The 17,500-nt window shown below is 41.3% G+C and overlaps 1 protein-coding gene across 3 annotated transcripts in view; it reads right to left on the bottom strand.

The window, feature by feature from the left end:
• The window catches only part of TSPEAR (thrombospondin type laminin G domain and EAR repeats), a 70,551-nt gene that overhangs the window by 12,043 nt on the left and 41,008 nt on the right, over positions 1-17,500 (bottom strand). For all 3 annotated transcript variants that reach the window (XM_053312723.1, XM_053312720.1, XM_053312722.1), the window contains exons 7-8: positions 16,399-16,631; positions 2,116-2,302 (exon numbers count right to left, since the gene is read on the bottom strand). In XM_053312723.1, the coding sequence (XP_053168698.1) occupies positions 2,116-2,302; positions 16,399-16,631 (420 nt within the window). The remainder of the gene's footprint in view (positions 1-2,115; positions 2,303-16,398; positions 16,632-17,500) is intronic.

Here is a 17,500-nt window from a genome sequence, read left to right as displayed (position 1 = left end):
TCACTTGCCCTTCTAGGCACTAAGGCATTAAAAGGTGTTACATCCTTTTAATCCCTTTTAGAAGGTCTGCCTTCCTACAATGGGGAGGGGGGGGATTAAAAACAAAGGAATGTCCTTTTCCATCCACATGAGAGTGGAATAATGATCCAAAGAGGGGCTTCAGATCTAGAACATTTTGTAAAGTTCTGTCTTGTTTCAAGATTTGAGATTTGAAAGATTCAAGATTTGAAAGATTCAAGATTTGAAACAAGCCAGATTGGACAATTTTTAGCCATTTTAATGAAAAATTTTCATAAAAATCACAGAAAATCAGGAGATTGACCTATAGCTTTGAAAATAATTGTGCAGAGTCCTGCCAATGTAGACTTCATGTGTGCCAGATTTCATAACTGTATGCCTATCCATTCAGGACAGGGGCGTAGCTATAATTAAACAAAAGGGTTCAAAGAACACGGGGCCCTAGCTCCTGAGGGCCCTCCAGATCCACCCCTCCCTATTTTCTTCATTATCTCCCTCACTCTGGAGGGGCCGCCAGAGAGAGGGATGAACACAGGCCCCTTCCTAGCTACTCCCCTGATTCAGGAGATATAAAAGAGGGAGCAAAAGAAGCATGCTGTTACTCCTTTTCGTGACGACAAAGGGAAGATTCCTCAACATGCTGGTGGAATGATGGTTCAAGGAGGGCCTTAATTTTCAGAAGTTTTTGTAAACATCTGGCTTGTTTCAATCCAGATTTCATCATTTTTAGCCATTTTTACCATTTCAAAAATTCAACAAAAATCAGAGGATTGATCAATTCTCTCCAAGTTCACTATAGGGGCCCAAATCTCCTTCCCCACGTGTGTGGCAAGTTTCAAGGCTCTAAGACCAACTGGTGATTTCTTTGCAATTATTTTTCCATTTCCCCATTGACCACTATGGGGAAAATCTAAATTTAAGTCAGAATTCAAATTCAGATTGTGAATCTGATCCAATATCAGATATCACCAGAGCCCATAGAATCCAAATCTGATACTGTCAAATTCTGATTGGGTCAAATTCAGATCCAAATTTTCTGAACATGCACAGGGCCTTGTATAAAACATGTGGAACATGTTTATGCCAACAGACTCCATTAGGTGGCAGCATATGGCTATGTCACGGACACTTAGAAAGACCGAAGTCTGTCTGAAAATGATCCCAAAAGAATTTCAGAATGTTCCACTTCTGTTCATAGATGTTGAAGATTTCTAATCTCAGTGGCTGAAAACTGAAAACAACAAGCCAGGTTTGCAACAAACTTTTAGCACCCAATTTACTTGTGAGAATTTAAAAATCAACTGAGACTTGAAAAGATCTTGGATAAAAACACATCACATTACTGTTGGCATCTAAAAATATATAACCACATAGTTCAGGCATTGCAGCTGTAAATTTGAAAAACCCAGTGCAAAATTAAAAGAAGCATTCACTCCTTCACAAATATGACTCAGCATTAAAAACCAAATGTGTGTATCTAATAAGCACTAAACGTGCAACATGCTTGCCCATTCCTCTAGGCAGCCTAAACAGACTCTTTGAAAACCAGGTACGCTCTACCTGCTCTTTCAGCAAAGCAATGTACCTATCTAGGACTAGGCTGCAGTGGTATTCATTCCTTGAAAAGTCCCTCTTGTCACAGCTACTTCTAATGAGAAAGCTGTTAGGATATTGATAGTGCTTAATTTCAATAATGTAAGTGCCCAGGAATAAGGTTTGCTGAGAAATCAGGTACTCTCAGAAACTCTGCTCCTAATTTAGGGCTCTCTCTCTCTCTCGGCAGGACTCATGCTTTTCTCAGGTGTATGAGAGTTTAGCCACTTTGGATTCCACACTGAGTGGAGAAAAGTGGGATACAAATTCAATCAATCAATCAATCAATCAATCAATCAATATTCAACAGGTGAAACACCCTTAACACTGCATTTCCATATCAGGAGTTGCACTTGTTGACACTGTGTCTTTCACACATATATGAAAGTTACAGAGCCTATGTCAGGGGGGAAAGGAGGCAACCCAGAATGTTGATAGCCCCAGATGAAGGAAAGAGATTTTGCACATGCTCATTAGTGTCACTGCATATTAGAATCCAGATACCTTTTCTGTGATTAGCCACTGCGAGGAAGGCTTCTCCATCTATGACAAATGCCTCCCAATCCCTAGCGCTGTGTGTGGTGATCCTTTGATACACAGTGAATTTCTCTTTTCTGTAGTTCCACTTATAAATTACAGAAAACTCTTGGCCCCTTTCATTCTGTTCAAAATTAGCCACAGCAAGGAAAATCTGAAAAACAAGAAGCCACAACAGCTCAGATGTTGTTGTCCCCCCCCCCCCGCCTGCCCCGCTTTTCTTTTCTTGTAGGAATGAATCAAGGGCACAGTTATTTTCTTCATCCTCAACAGGATATTATTATTATTACATTTCATATCCCGCTCTTCCTCCAAGGAGCCCAGAGCAGTGTACTACATACTTAAGTTTCTCCTCACAACAACCCTGTGAAGTAGGTTAGGCTGAGAGAGAAGTGACTGGCCCAGAGTCACCCAGCTAGTTTCATGGCTGAATGGGGATTTGAACTTGGGTCTCCCCGGTCCTAGTCCAGCACTCTAACCACTACACCACGCTGGCTCTTGGATATGAATTTGCTTTGCAACCAACTGACAATCAATGGCAGGTATGGTAAAATCAGGTCACTCTAGTATGTCCATAGTATGTCAATGTTAGAGATCACCCTTCTGAGCCTTCCCCTGCACATAAGTGTAACAAGAATTACAGCAAAAGAGCAAAACCTTTGTGTTATAGCTGCTTCCCTCATAAACATAAAGTAGTCTTAACTTGGTTTAACTAAGGCTTCAGAGAGCATTTTTCTCCTTCCCCTTTCTCTCCCTTTTCTTTCTGACACCACCTGACTCCACTCTCTATAGGATCCCCAGTGGGACAATCTTCTAAAACCACAAAACATAAAAGACCACTAGATATAATACAACACATCCCGCCCCTTTATAACCACCAGAATTGAATTGATTTAAAATTCAGTGATGAAGTCTTTTAGCTAGGCTCCTGTCATTATCTTCTCCTAATTCTTGGAGTCTCTGGCACAAGAGCTATTAGTGATTAGTTTTCTGGTATCAAGAATTGTCCATCACTTTCATCCTCCTCCTCTGTGAGGTCAAAACTGGAGGCAAGATCAAAGTCCTCTCCAGCTCCCCTCTTGAGATCAGACTCCCTTCCCTCTTGTCTCATAGTACGCATGCTGGAAAGTCTCAAACTGTTCCATTTCTTTCCATCATCTAATATAACAGAATTTTCTTGGATTTTGATTATTTGTTTTGGTTCAGAATATTGGGAACATCGCTTTCTCACTTTCTCATACTCGAACAAAGTCTGCCACCCAAAACGTTCACTGTTTCATACCCTGTTTGCAATACAGATGAAATTTATATTTTCTACCTTACCTGATCACAAATCTCTGCATCCTCAGGGTGAGAGGGTACAGAAAGCCCTATCATTGCCATTGGGTAAGTTTGGTGGTAGCTTTGCATCCTCTTGGCAGTTCAAAAGGTGATTTTCTTGTAGTGGAATGAAGAATAGTTCAATAAGCAAATAGATTTTCATAGATTGCCTCTGTCCAGGGTTGTTGTTGCAAAATAGCAGTTGTAAACTTTCCTTCACTAACCAGTTCATTTTTTCCACTAAGCCTCTTCCTCAAGGATGGTACAAGGAGAAAATAATCTTTGGTTTTATCCCACGATTATGCAAGTATTGCTCCATTTCAAATGAAGTAAGCTGTGTCCCATTGTCAGTCACCAGTTCTTTAGGAAGACCTTCCCTCACAAAAACTGCAGCCATGAACTGGATCACCTTGTTTGTAGTAATGTTGCCAGCAAATGAAACTTCTGGCCACCTGGAATAGTAATCCACCATCACTATAACACATCTTTGTTTTGCAGGGTGGTTATCAAAAGGCCCCATTATATCCAGAGCAAGTTTTTCCCAGCGACCATAGGGATATTCTACTGGAGTCAAGGAGGTGGTAAAGGTCTTCTGTGATTTGTCAGATACAGCACAAGCCATACAGTGACTGATTACATTTTCAATGTGTTTGAACATACCTGGCCACCAAAAACTTAATTCTCTGACACAGGATGTGGTGATGGCCACCATCCTGCATGGCTTTAAAGGGGGATTAGACATATTCACAGAGGACTGGTCTGTCAATGGCTACTAATCTGGTGGCTATAGGCTACCTCCAGCCTCAGAGGCAAAATGCCTCTAAATACCAGTTGCAAGGGAGCAATAGCAAGAGGGAGGGCATGCCCTCGCCTCTTGTCTGTGGGCTTCTCAGGGACATCTGGTGGGCCACTGTGCGAAACAGGATGCTGGACTTGATAGACCTTGGGCTTGACACAGCAAGGCTGTTCTTATGGCCTTATGCCTTTTAGTCAACGCCCGGATGACCTTCATGGCAATTTTGATCACTTTTGCTTGTAAGGAAGTTGGCACCACCAAACAATCAGTCCTTAGCATCAGTTTATTGTGAAGGGACAACTCATTCACCATGTGTATGTATGTCTGAAGATGTTCATGTACCTTATTTTTGTGTGGCCATCCATTAGTTATGTAAGTTTTAAGTTCAGTCAGCACTTGGTCAGCACTGAGGGCCACTTTCCATTCAGAAAATGTGATAACTCCATGAGTGGTGAAGCTATTTGCACAATTACTACTCCTTCATTCTCATCTTCTGAGATCTCCTCTTGGCCTGGAAGTGAAAGCCAGAATAAACAATTTGCAGTTGTATTCTGAATTCCTGGAAGACATTCCACCTGGAAATCAAAATCCATAAATCTGGTGATCCCTTTGGCTATTCTTGGGGTCGCTCAACTTGGTCCCCAAGTAGTAAATAAAGTAGATAGAAGTTTATGGTCTGACCATAGAGTGAATTTTCTGCCCCACAAGCAAGTCCTGAAGTGCCTCATCACCCAGAAACATGCTAGAACTTCTTTTTCACCAACAGAATCCATCTTCTTTGATGCAATAAGCAGTATGGAAGCAAAGGCAACTTCCCTGTCCCCTTTTGGCTGGTTCCAGATAGCACCCAAACCATATTCAGAAGTATCTATGGTTACACTAGTGTGCATGTTGGTTTCAAAAGAAGTGAGTGCAGTGCTTTCAGCAATGACCAATTTGATAGTCGGAAAACTAGCCATGTTGGATGCATCCTAGTTAAATGCTACATTCCTTTTTAAAAAGAAGATGCAATGGAGCAACTTTTGAGGCAAATTGTCTAACAAATTTAGAGTAATACTCAGAGTTCTAAAAATGATCAATGTGCATCCTTGTTGTGTGGCTCTGGTGCTTCCCAAATAGCTTTCACCAAGTCTGTTTTGGGATGTATGCCACTCTGAGATATTGTGTGTTCCAAGTATGTCACTGAATGTGTGCAACACTGACAATTCTCTGCAGAGATAATAAGTCCATCATGTTGGAGTTTTCCATCATGCTCCTCGATGGTTTTGCCATACACTAAAATGTCATCCTGAAAGTAAGTGATGTCATCTGTAGTCCCAAAAATTGCGTGCATCATTAGTTGAAATAACAAAGCTGCAGAGGCTAATCCAAAGGGCAGTCTTTTGTATTCAAAAAGCTCCTCAGGGGTTATGAAAGCTGTGTGTTTGTGAGAACTTCTGAGCAGAGAAGTTTGATGATAGGCTGAAGACAAGTCCAAAGTTGTGAACAATGAGGCCTTTTTCAGAGTAAGCAGCATTTCATTGATATGGTGTAATGGATTATAATCCACTACCGTGTTTGAGTTCACATACACTTTCTCTTCTACAATACATCCTTTGTATTCCAGGATCTGAGCCATGCTGCAGTGGTCATCTAGTGAACAACAGAGTTCAGGACTGATGAAGGGGAAAGTACCTTCAGGGCCTTTGCCGGTCAGGAAGCTGGAGAAACAAATCAGTAGCAGAAATAGTAGAATGCAGTAGTTCAGGACTATAGGCCCAGTAAAGCAAAGAAAGGAAGATGCAGGAACTTGCACAAGCTTTGCAGGCTCAAAATCTGGTTCAAAATATTGTCGATGTCACCAAATGTTTTATAACTGCTTTCCTCATAACACGAAGTAGTCTTAACTTGGATTAACTAAGACTTTATTCAAAAATAACTCGATTTTCTCCTTCTCCTTTCCCTCCCTTTTCCTTTCTGACTCTACCTCCCCCCCCCCGCCACAGTCTCTATAGAATCCCCACTGGGACAAACTTCTAAAATCACAAAACATAAAAGACTACTAGATAGAATACAACAACCAGCTGTTTTTGCGGGTAGGTTCCACAGCTTAGCCAGAGTACCAAAAATAATAATAATGGAAACCCCTGAAAAAATACATTCATTCATTCATTCGATTTCTATACCGCCCTTTCAAAAATGGCTCTGGGCAGTTTACACAGAGAAATAACAAACAAATAAATTAAATGACTCCCTTTCCCTAAAGGGCTCACAATCTAAAAAGAAACATAAAATAGACACCAGCAACAGTCACTGGGGGTACTGTGCTAGGGGTGGATGAGGCCAGTTACTCTCCCCCTGCTAAATAAAGAGAATCACCACGTTAAAAGGTGCCTCTTTGCCAAGTTAGCAGGAGTTAGCAGGAGAATGCATTATATTCTCATAAAATGCGGGAAGACTCTCCCATTGGAAAGCATAGGCAAGGATACCTCACAAAGCTAGAAAAAGATTAGTCACAGACAGATAAGACAGTGGTTGCCAGTTCTGGGGGCAGGGCAGTGGAGAAAAATACTATTAAACAGCAGCAAATGTTGCCATCACCTGGGAGGCCAAGCCAGTATTTCATGAGGAGCTCAGCCCCCCACCCCTACGCTCAGCTGCCTCCATGGATGTGTGGCAGCCAGTGGTAGCAACATTTGCCATTTTTGTAAGATATTCTTCCCCATCTTCACCTCCCCCACCCCTGGAACCACTATCAATGGAGGAATGTTTGCAAATTGCAAGCCATCTTGTGTGAGTGTGTGTGTGTCTATCTGTCTGTCTATAAGCTGAGATTCTTGGAGTGTTGTGACTGTATTGCCAGACCACCTGGAAACCCCCGGAGGACACCCTGGACGATGTGCCACCTCCCACCCACAAGTTGAGACCGGGTTCCCCCGCTCTCCTGGCTTGGAGGACTTGCATACATTGGCGATGCCTTGCAGCTCGTGGCTAACTCAGATGGACACTTATTTTCTTATGGCTGTTTTGACCTGCATGTATGTATGTACGTATGTATGTAACCTCCCGCCTCGGGAACGTGACCTATAACATATCTGCATGCTAAATGAACCATGCCAGCACAGTGGCTGACCACGCCAGGAACTCCTGCTGACAACACCCCTGGACCTGGAGAAGACCCTCCGCCGTCAAGGACCCACTCCCAGAGGCTGCAATTGGCAGAAGAAGACTGACACAGCCCTGCCAGCCACACACAAGGTGAGGCTGGGATCTGACCCTCCCTTGGACCTTTTGGACATTCCTCTCACTGAACACTTTTAACTGGACTCTACCCAAACCCATAGGAAACTGCGTACAGTGCTATATTCTCTCTACCATTGCAACCACACATTCGTTAGTGCACGGTCGTGTTTTATAGGGAAGTTCTATTCACTGTTGCTTTTGTAAACCATATCTTAAACATTCTCTAATAAAAGTCAATCTGTTGCTGCAAGAATAGAATTAGCCACAAAGTGGAAATTGGTACATGCCTCTTCAGTACATAACTGGATTATTAGAATACGGAAAGGTATGGAAGTGATCAAATTAACAAATCTTGTTAGGATACAAAAAGTGCAGATAACTATCTACAGCACAGATAATTAGCTTTGGTCTAAATGATTATCTTTTATATTAACGCAGAACATTTATCTAATCCATGGACCGAACCTGGAACATTATTGTAAACACTTTTGAATTCAGAGAATTGGGATTCTGATAAACATTTATATAATGTGTTATTTTAGTAATTTTTAAATACAAAAAGATACACATTCATTAGCAGACTCCTTTTTAATTTGCACAGTAAAAGAATAAGTATTTTTTAACATGAAAATATTTCTGAATCTTCCACACACAGTCAAATACATTCAATATGATTATTTCACAGAACAAAGGAGCTAGAATTACTATTATTTATAGTGATTTTCAGGATGCTGAATCCTACACTCAGTAACAGTTTCAGCTCTTGCACAGTGTGAGTGAATAACCACAGAGGAACAGAAGGGAGCATTTAAGGGAGCTCTTTACTGTTTTACTGGTGTGTTTTAATTGTAAACCGCCTTGAGCCATTTTGGAAGGGCAGTATACATATCATATCAAATCAAGTCAAATCAATCAATCAATAATATATGGGATTTTTGGAAGAAGGGAATCTTTGAGGCACTGATTCAGCATACCCTATCCCTGATGTTGTAGCCTCACTTCATATATTCAACTAGAGTGGTACTAAGGTGAGTCACTCCACTCCAACATGTGGATAGTCACCAGTGTGAACCTGGCTCTTTACACAGGTGCCCAGTGGCACAGAACTCACCACATGCTTCTTTCTCCTCAAAAAAGGGGACAGCATATCATACGAACCAGGCCTCCTTTAGCCCAGTTTTTTCCCATCATGAGAATAGCCTCATAGTCTTTGCTGCTCCAAGTAGCCCTGTTCCCCTCAAAGACCTCTAATAAGTCTTAGGCTGAAGACATCTGCCAGTAGAACTCAAGCCACAAATAAGCAACTATATTCTTCAGAGGAAATGAAAAAAGACCCTCTTGCAACTGGCCAAGCACTGACACTTAGTGATGTTGTTTTGGCAGACATCATGTGTTTCACACATTTGCCTAGTTTTGTAGTTTGTGTGTTTCTGGCAGAAGAATGGAATATGTAAAAGCTGATCTCAGTGAACTGAAGAACTGTGAGTATTTCAATTATTCTCCAAATGCATGAAACAGCTAAAGTCAAGATGCACACTCCTTTTGAAGTGTGATTCTTACATAATCTTTGAGAACAATAGAAATTTCTGGAGTAAAGAGCCTCTGACTCCAGGAATCCTGGGCTGCAGATCAAGAATGCTAGCCACCCCAAATGGATGGATAGCAGGCCTGTGGCTGGCAAAACCCTGGCTGCTGTTGCCTGTTCCTTGTAATGATGGGGGTCAATTCAGGATTGGAGAGTTTCAAATATGAATTCTGACAGTTCAGAAAACCGAATTTTATCACAAGATGGGTCCAGACCATCCAAATTCAGGTTTGGCTCATAGTGGAGTTCACCGTCACCCCCACAACTAGCCATCACTTCTTCACAGTCCTCCTCACCTTTTCATAGGAACATAGGAAACTGCCATATACTGAGTCAGACCATTGGTCTATCTAGCTCAGTATTGTCTTCACAGACTGGCAGCGGCTTCTCCAAGGTTGCAGGCAGGAATCTCTCTCAGCCCTATCTTGGAGAAGCCAGGGAGGGAACTTGAAACCTTCTGCTGTTCCCCGAGCGGCTTCATCCCCTGAGGGGAATATCTTGCAGTGCTCACACATCAAGTCTCCCATTCAGATGCAACCAGGGCAGACCCTGCTTAGCTATGGGGACAAATCATGCTTGCTACCACAAGACCAGCTCTCCTCTCTGAGCTCCCCTCTTTTTCTCCAAGCAAAACAAAAACAAAACCCTTATCCTTTAAAAGGGGGAAAGGGAAATGGGCAACAGAGAGGCTCCGCTAGACAGTGACAGGAGAAAACCCTACATGCAAGCCTCATCCTGACTGGAAATGACACTGGAACTAGAATTTCCTGAAACGGAAATAACTCCTGAGCACACAGATTTTCTGCTTGGGAGCATGGAATCAGTAGTTTCCTCAAACCGCCCCCAACTGAATCAAGAAGCAGAAGAAATTACATAGTTTTTTTCTATGTTTCTTTTCTATTTCTGTTGTCTTGTTGAAAAAATAAGAAGAAGATATTAAAAGAAAGAAAGAAAGAAAGAAAGAAAGAAAGAAAGAAAGAAAGAAAGAAAGAAAGAGAAATTACAAATCCTACTAGCTTAACCCATGCAGAACATCTGTGCACCACTACTTGATTGCTCCTCTCACCCCCCACCCCCGCCACAGCCCCCTCATCTCAGAAATCTCTCCACCCTCACCTGAGCTGAGCTCCTCTTCTTCCTACTCCATCCCATTGCTTCCATCTCCCTCATCCACATTACCCTGCTTGGTCGCTCCTCCATCCTGTTGCTCCATCTCCCTCTTGGTCGTGGATGTGGCATTGCCGGCACCGACTGGCCAAGCCACAGCCCACTAACCCCAGAGACCTCCCCACCCTCACACAAGCCCCACTCCTGCTCCTCCATGCTTAGCCACGTTGATTGGGCCCTTCCTCACTGCCACCACTGCCATGGCTGTTCGTTCTCCTCAGGATGCTGACAGGCCTGGGCCCGTCCCTCACCTGCCTGACTCCCTCCACCAATAGCCTCTGTAGTTCTGAGCAGCGGTGATGGCAGACCGGGCCCTTCCTCACTGCTGCCGCCATCACCACTTGTTCCCCTCAGGCTGCTGACAGGCCCTTGGCCCCTCTCTTGCCCTTCCTTCTTTCTCTCTCTCTCCCCCTCCCTTCCTTCCTTCTCTCTTTCTCTCTCCACTCGCTCTTCCCCTCTGTCTTTCTTCCCCTCCCTTCTTCTTCTCTCTCTCCTTTCCTTCCTGAGTTAACAGATCTTATTCATCTTGTTTAAGATCTTATTCATCTTGTCATCAACTTCTCACAGTGGCAGCCTCCTTCTCCTGAAGTGGCTCTTTCCTCTCTCACAACCCCTCTCCTTGCAGACCCCTGCCCATTATCCTTCTATAGATATAGATTCTTCTCTCCTCTAACAGGTCGATTCCAACTGACCTTAACCATCACAGGTTCCTCTTCCCTATTTGCATTTGGAATTCACACTGCCCAATCACCACGGTGCCCCTGCTCTGTTACCTCCAATGGGTATTACCTCCTGGACCCAAAGCTCTCCCTGGTTTCTCAGGTGGAGGCGGTGGCCAGGAGCGCTTTTTATCAGCTTTGGTTGATATGTCTACTACATCCATTTCTAGAGGTGAATGACCTTAAAACGGTGGTACATATGCTGGTAACCTCCAGGCTTGACTACTGTAACACACTCTATGTGGGGCTGCCTTTGTACGTAGTCCAGAAACTACAACTGGTAAAGAATGAAGCAGCCAGATTGGTCTCTAGGACAACACGAAGAGACCACATAACACTGGTTCTAAAAGAACTGTACTGGCTGCCAGTGTGTTTCTGGGTGAAATACAAAGTGCTGGTTATTGCCTATAAAGCCTTCAATGGCTTGGGTCCAGGCTATTTGAGAGAGTGCCTCTTTTGTCATAATCCCTGCCGCCTGTTACAATATTCTGGAGAGGTCCGGTTACAGTTGCCACCAGCTTGTTTGGTGGCGACCCAGGACTGGGCTTTCTCTGTGGCTGCCCTGGGGCTTTGGAATAAGCTTCCTGCTGAAATAAGAGAATCTCCTTCTCTGTTTGTTTTCAGGAAGAACCTCAAGACCCTCCTGTTTTCTCAGGCTTTTAATTAGAATCAATTTTAATAAAATTTTAATAATTTTGAAAAACTTGTTTTAATAATTTTATTCTATTGTTTTTATTGTCATGTATTTTAATTTGTGACTTTTAAATATTTTAAATTTTGTACACTGCCTAGAGATATACATATGAGGCGGTATAAAAATATGATAGATGGATAGATAGATAGATAGATAAATAGATAGATAGACAGACAGACAGATAGAACAAGGTATCCTAATGCAACAGTCTTCTCAACTGAGAGTCTGCCTTTAAAGACTCATCAAGGCCCAAGAAGTGCCTACTCCAACTGAGGGCCTGTTCAGACAATACTTTCCCTCTAGAACTGGAGCATGCAATTAAAAAGCTGACATGCTGAGAGCACACCCATCATAACATCTTTCACAGATGTCCCAACAACCACCCAGCACATTCCTTTATCATGTGGCAGTGTGAGGATTGTTCAAACTGCCACTCTAAATGTGCTCCAAATACTAGTTTTTGGATCGCGTATAGGCTGGCATTTTGGCACAGTCCACTTTAATTGCATGGCTCGAAGGGTTTACTGGCCCAAACACTTTGGACCTCCCTGCCAAAGGAAATCCAGATCAACTTAAGCCTTTAAAAAAAAGTTGCAAAAACACAGGCATTAACTTGTGTTATTGGCTGTTATCTTTAAGTTTTGGAACATTGCTGTTTCATTTTTTATTGTATTTTTTGCTGTTGACCTACTTTAATGCTTATATATAACCTTGATTATTCAGGAACTGGGTGCAATATAAAAAACAAAACAAATAATAAAATACGAATTGAGCTATCCTTTTGTAATTGCAGATGGTCTTGCAATGTTTCAATTAGGATTTTTATTTTATAATAAATAAAAGGTTCTCACTTTCATCCTTTTATACATTTACTGCAGCAAATACTGATGTAGTCATGATGATCCAAACAGTGAAATGTACTCTTGCACACAGCCTAGTTTTAACCCAAAGATAAGTTCATATTTGTGTCTGAGTTCTGGCCTTTTCTGGAGTCAACGTTTGAGATTGTGCTATACCTCTTGACATGATACCTCTTCTCAAGACCATGTTCATTTATTCGGTGTGCCAAGCCATAGCAGATGGGAACACCCACGTTGGCGGTGTCAATTCTGAAAACTAACAGCTTGACCAAAGGCTCTTTTACAAGATCTTTTTCTGCTGTCAAAATACCTTCCACATGAGGGTCTTCCAAATTAGGGGAAAAATACAAGAAAAAGACATGGATGTACTTGCATATTATTTCTGTCTTGTTCTCCATATTGTGGATTTCCAATTACTGTTAAGAAGTTCATGACTGGGATATAAATGTCAGAGAAGGAGTTTAGAAGATATTTTAATTGTATAAGTGGCCATGGTTTACAATGAATGTGGATACTCTAGAAGCTGTTACTCCATTACACATTTTGTGAACTTTTAATTTTCATTTTATATTGTGATTTCCCAATTACAAATTTTGTCGGCCTGTGCAAATTTGGATTTTATCCAAAATTGCCAGGAAATCAGTAAAATCCAAATCAGATTTTTTTAAAAATTGGATCTCTAAAGTCAGAATTAATTCTGAAATATCAAAATTTCAGAAATTCTTCAGAATTTTGGAATTAGCAAAATGGAATAGGATTTTCCCCATAGAAGTGAATGGGGAAATTGAAAGAAATTCACTAAAAATCACCAGTTGATTCTAGAACCTTGAAATTTGCCACATGTGGGGAAGGGGGTCAGCCCACCCCATAGAGAATGTGAAGACAATTGGTTAATCCCGCGACTTTTGGTGGATTTTTTAATTTTTTCTTTAAAATGGCTAAAAATAGTGATATCTGGCTTGTTACAAGCCAGTACTTTACAAAACATTCTGCAGTTAAAACCAGTAGCCATTTTTGTCTTTACCATTGCAGAAGCACACAGTCAGTAAAAGTGAAAGTACTTTGAATGTTTGTGTTTTTGTAGTTAGAAAGAATTTCTCACTTTTCCTTCTAGCAATTTAGGAATTAAAAGGTGTGAAGCAGAGTGCGCAAAAAATGGATTTTGAATTTTGTTTTGAGCTCAAAACAAAATGCAAAATACTTGAAACATTTTATCAAAACACTTGAAGCACTCATAATGTTTCAAATTTTGAGTGTTTCAGCCATAGGGAACAATGCGGAACTCAAAACACCCCTTTGTTCCCCATGGGTAGCTCCTAGGGATACCAAGGTGGGTTGGGTGTTACGGCATGATGGGTGCTACCTACCTCCCAACCCACAAAAGAAATGGGCAAGTGGGCAATTTTAAACAAATCTTTAACCTTTCCCCATAGGATCCTATGAGGGGTTGGGGGAAAGGTTAAACATTTGTTTAAAACTGCCCACTTGTCCATTTCTTTTGTGTGTTGGGTGGTAGGTAGCACCCATCATGCCCTACCACCCAACTCACTTTGGTATCCCTAGGAGCTACCCATGAGGAACAATGGGGTGTTTTGAGTTCACCATTGCTCCCTATGGCCAGAACAAGCAGAGTGCACAATTTTGCAACCCTGCCTTGGACAACACTGCAGAAGCACACAGTAAAAGAGAATATGTCCCTCCTGACACAGAACACACATTTCAAAGACAGTTGGCAAAAAAAGTATTAGTGACCCAGAATCCATTGCCAGCCACAGTGCTGCCCTGCAATGAAAAAAAAATCATTGGCACAAATTGCTCTCTTTTTGTAAAGTTCCTGCTTGAAACAAGCCAGATTTCACCATTTTTGGCCATTTTAAAATAAAATTTTCAAAAATTCACCAAACATAAGGGGACTGACCAATTATCTTCAAATTCCCCTTTTCATGAAGGCAAAGGGCAGATTCTTCCACATGTTGATGGAATGATAGTCCAAGGAGGGTCTTCATTTGGAGGTTTTTGTAAAATTCTAGCTTGAAACAATCTAGATTCACTATTTCTAACCATTTTTAACAAAACTATCAAAAATTCACCAAAAATCAAAGGATTGACCAATGCTCTTCAAATTCACTAAAGGGTGACCCCCTTCCCCATTTGCGTGCAATGTTTCAAGGCTCTAGGACCAACTGGTGATATTTGGTTGTTTTGTTTCTATTTCCCCATATGGGGGGAAATACAAATTTGGTGGAATCCAGATTTGAATTCAGAATCCGATCCATTATCTGACATCGCCAGAAACCATAGAATCTGATTCCAATATTGTCAAATCCAAATCTGAATCCACGCACAGGCCTGAACATGCACAGGCCTAAAATGTTATGAACTTTTAATTTTCATTTTATATTGTGATTACTTTGGTTATAACAACAATAAAGAACTAGAACCAGGAACTATATCCCCCTGGAGGAGGTAAGTTAAAAAGAAAAAGAAATTTCCAAAAATGTTCGACGAACTCCCAAACTAGGAGGTAGGTCCAGGGTCGAGCCAAACCAGGGGCTTGACCCCGGTTGTATTCATGCTTCCTTGGATCCCAGTCTTTCTAATTTAACAGTCTCCAATAATATTGTAAATCTATTATATATTTTGAATAATTGGTTGGTTGGTGCAAAATAAAGTCATACTTCCCTATATATACCTACAGATACCAAATTTTGCATACACAATCCTGCCACTGAAATTAGCTGCATGCACTACTTTTTACACTGGAATACTCTTGGGGGAAATAGATAGATGGATAGATAGATCGATAGATCGATAGATAGATAATCACAGACAGACAGACACACACACACACCCCTGTAGTTTTTTCAAGAAATTCTGAATGTCATACTTCCCGAATGCCTACATATACAAAATTTCGCATGAATAATCCTGTCCCTGAAGTTAGTCAAATGCACTACTTTTTACACTGGAATATGCCGGTGGGGTTTTTTAAAACAATTTTTCTTGTATTTTTAGAAGAACTACTGAATATTACTAGCAGATTTTAAATGTTATTGTTCTCAGATGTTTAACAGTGAACAGATCAGTAATTCAAAAACAACATCACTCCCAAGAGAGGCAGAAGATCTTTCTCAGATTCAAATTTACTATGATTCAGATTTGCCATATGTGGTCATTATTCAGTTAAATGAATAATGTTTGAAGTTGAAATCCCACAATTTCAGACTCTTCTTTTGCTTCCCTTTTGCAAGCACATTAATTAAAACATTCTATGACAATACAGGTGGCCCATGAATAGTGGTTTCGCCCATTTGTGGGTCACCTCCCAGAATACTAATGTAGTTCTCACTGGGGGTAGATTCAGTTATTCATGGTTTTCTGTCCTCACAACTAAATTGGCATACGGTTTATATAGCCACTCTCCCCACTTCTCAATGGCATGTGGGGAGATTTAAAGACATGGTGTGAGAGGCTCAGGCGGTTCCATACACTCTTGCCATTTGCGCTGCCTATTTAAACTTCCCTGTGAATCAGCTGAGAAGCAGAGAGAGTTAAAGTGCAAAATTTAAATTTTACACTTCCTTGCGCCTGGGGAAATTTGAAATTTAATTAGCCACTCTCCTTGTGCAGGCTGCTCCATCCAATCTCAGTGCAAGAGTGGTTTGCTTAGCTAAGGAACTTAACCCCATTTGTTGGGTTAGGGCAAATACTCCAATAGCACAGTTTCCATTAAAGCGACCCCCACAATTTTAGAAGGCCTCCTGGATTTCGTTTCTTGAACTTTCTATACAAATGACTTTGCCCAGTCAATCAATCAATCAATCAATCAATCTTTATTACGGACATTATCAATGACTGGTCTCATCTACTAGTACATCATAACTTACCTTTTTTCCAATAGTGAAGTATTTCCACGATTGGGCTTGATACGTGGGGATATTTTGATAAGCCACAAATTTCTCATCGGTCCATTTGTAGATGGCTGAGCCAGGAGGAGTATATCGATTAGCAGTAGCTGCAAAGAGTCCCACCTTGGGGATGATGAAGATTTCAATGCCCATGGTTTCAGAATTTGTAACTAAGCTCTGATATTCTTCCAGATAGTCCAGTCTTTCTTTGGCTAGAAAGTGACATAGAACACAGAGGGAACCAAATGTCACTAACGAGGATTCTGCAAGCATGGCATAGTAGGATTTCTCAAGATAGAGAAATACTCCATTTGAAAATAGAAGTTCTTACTGCTTCTCCCCAAACATTCAGATAACTGTCAGCCTTTGCTAAATTTTGCAGCACTATTCCCTGGTCATTTGTGGCCAGTCTCTAATGAAATCAAGTCAGCAAATGACCAGCAGATGGTGCTGCCAAATTGTGCAGTGGCTGACATGATTTGAATGTCCTGTTAAGAAGCAATAAACAAAGTATTTCTCCATTTGGAAACATCCCAAGCATTCTAGAACCTGCCTCTTTTATTGCTATTTATTTTTTAATCCTGCCCTTTCTGTAAGCCTGTATCCTGGGCTTTTAACCTGCTCTGAGTTCCCTCCCAGTCTGGTCTGGCCCTGCTTCATTACCTACCTTCACTAGATCTGAGCAGATGCAAATTAACTTCCCAGGCTGTGATCCAGCCACACTGCTCACATCCCAGTAAACCAGCTTACAACCCAGTGAACCTCTTCCTTTTTAACCAATATCACTCCATTGTAGAGATTCTTGTCTGTCTTTAGAGTGGTAAAGAAAACTGAGAACTCTCTGAGCATATCAACATCACACACCTACAGTGGTCTTATATCACTGATAATTATCGCAATTTCCCCAAAATAATCCTAAAAACTGAAGTTTGCACAATTGAGAATTCTTTCAGAGATCCCACCGCCCTTACCTCAAAGGACTATAATTGTCAGAGTTTTCTGAGAAAGGGGAATGACTATAGTAAAAATCAGTTTAAATGTAGTATAGACATCCCTTCTGTATATACATATACATATTATG

The sequence above is a fragment of the Hemicordylus capensis genome, chromosome 3 (genome assembly GCF_027244095.1).
Source record: "Hemicordylus capensis ecotype Gifberg chromosome 3, rHemCap1.1.pri, whole genome shotgun sequence".
Taxonomy (NCBI): Eukaryota; Metazoa; Chordata; class Lepidosauria; order Squamata; family Cordylidae; genus Hemicordylus; species Hemicordylus capensis.
Note: the sequence above shows the minus strand (reverse complement) of the source record. Positions and strands in the feature narration are given on the sequence as shown.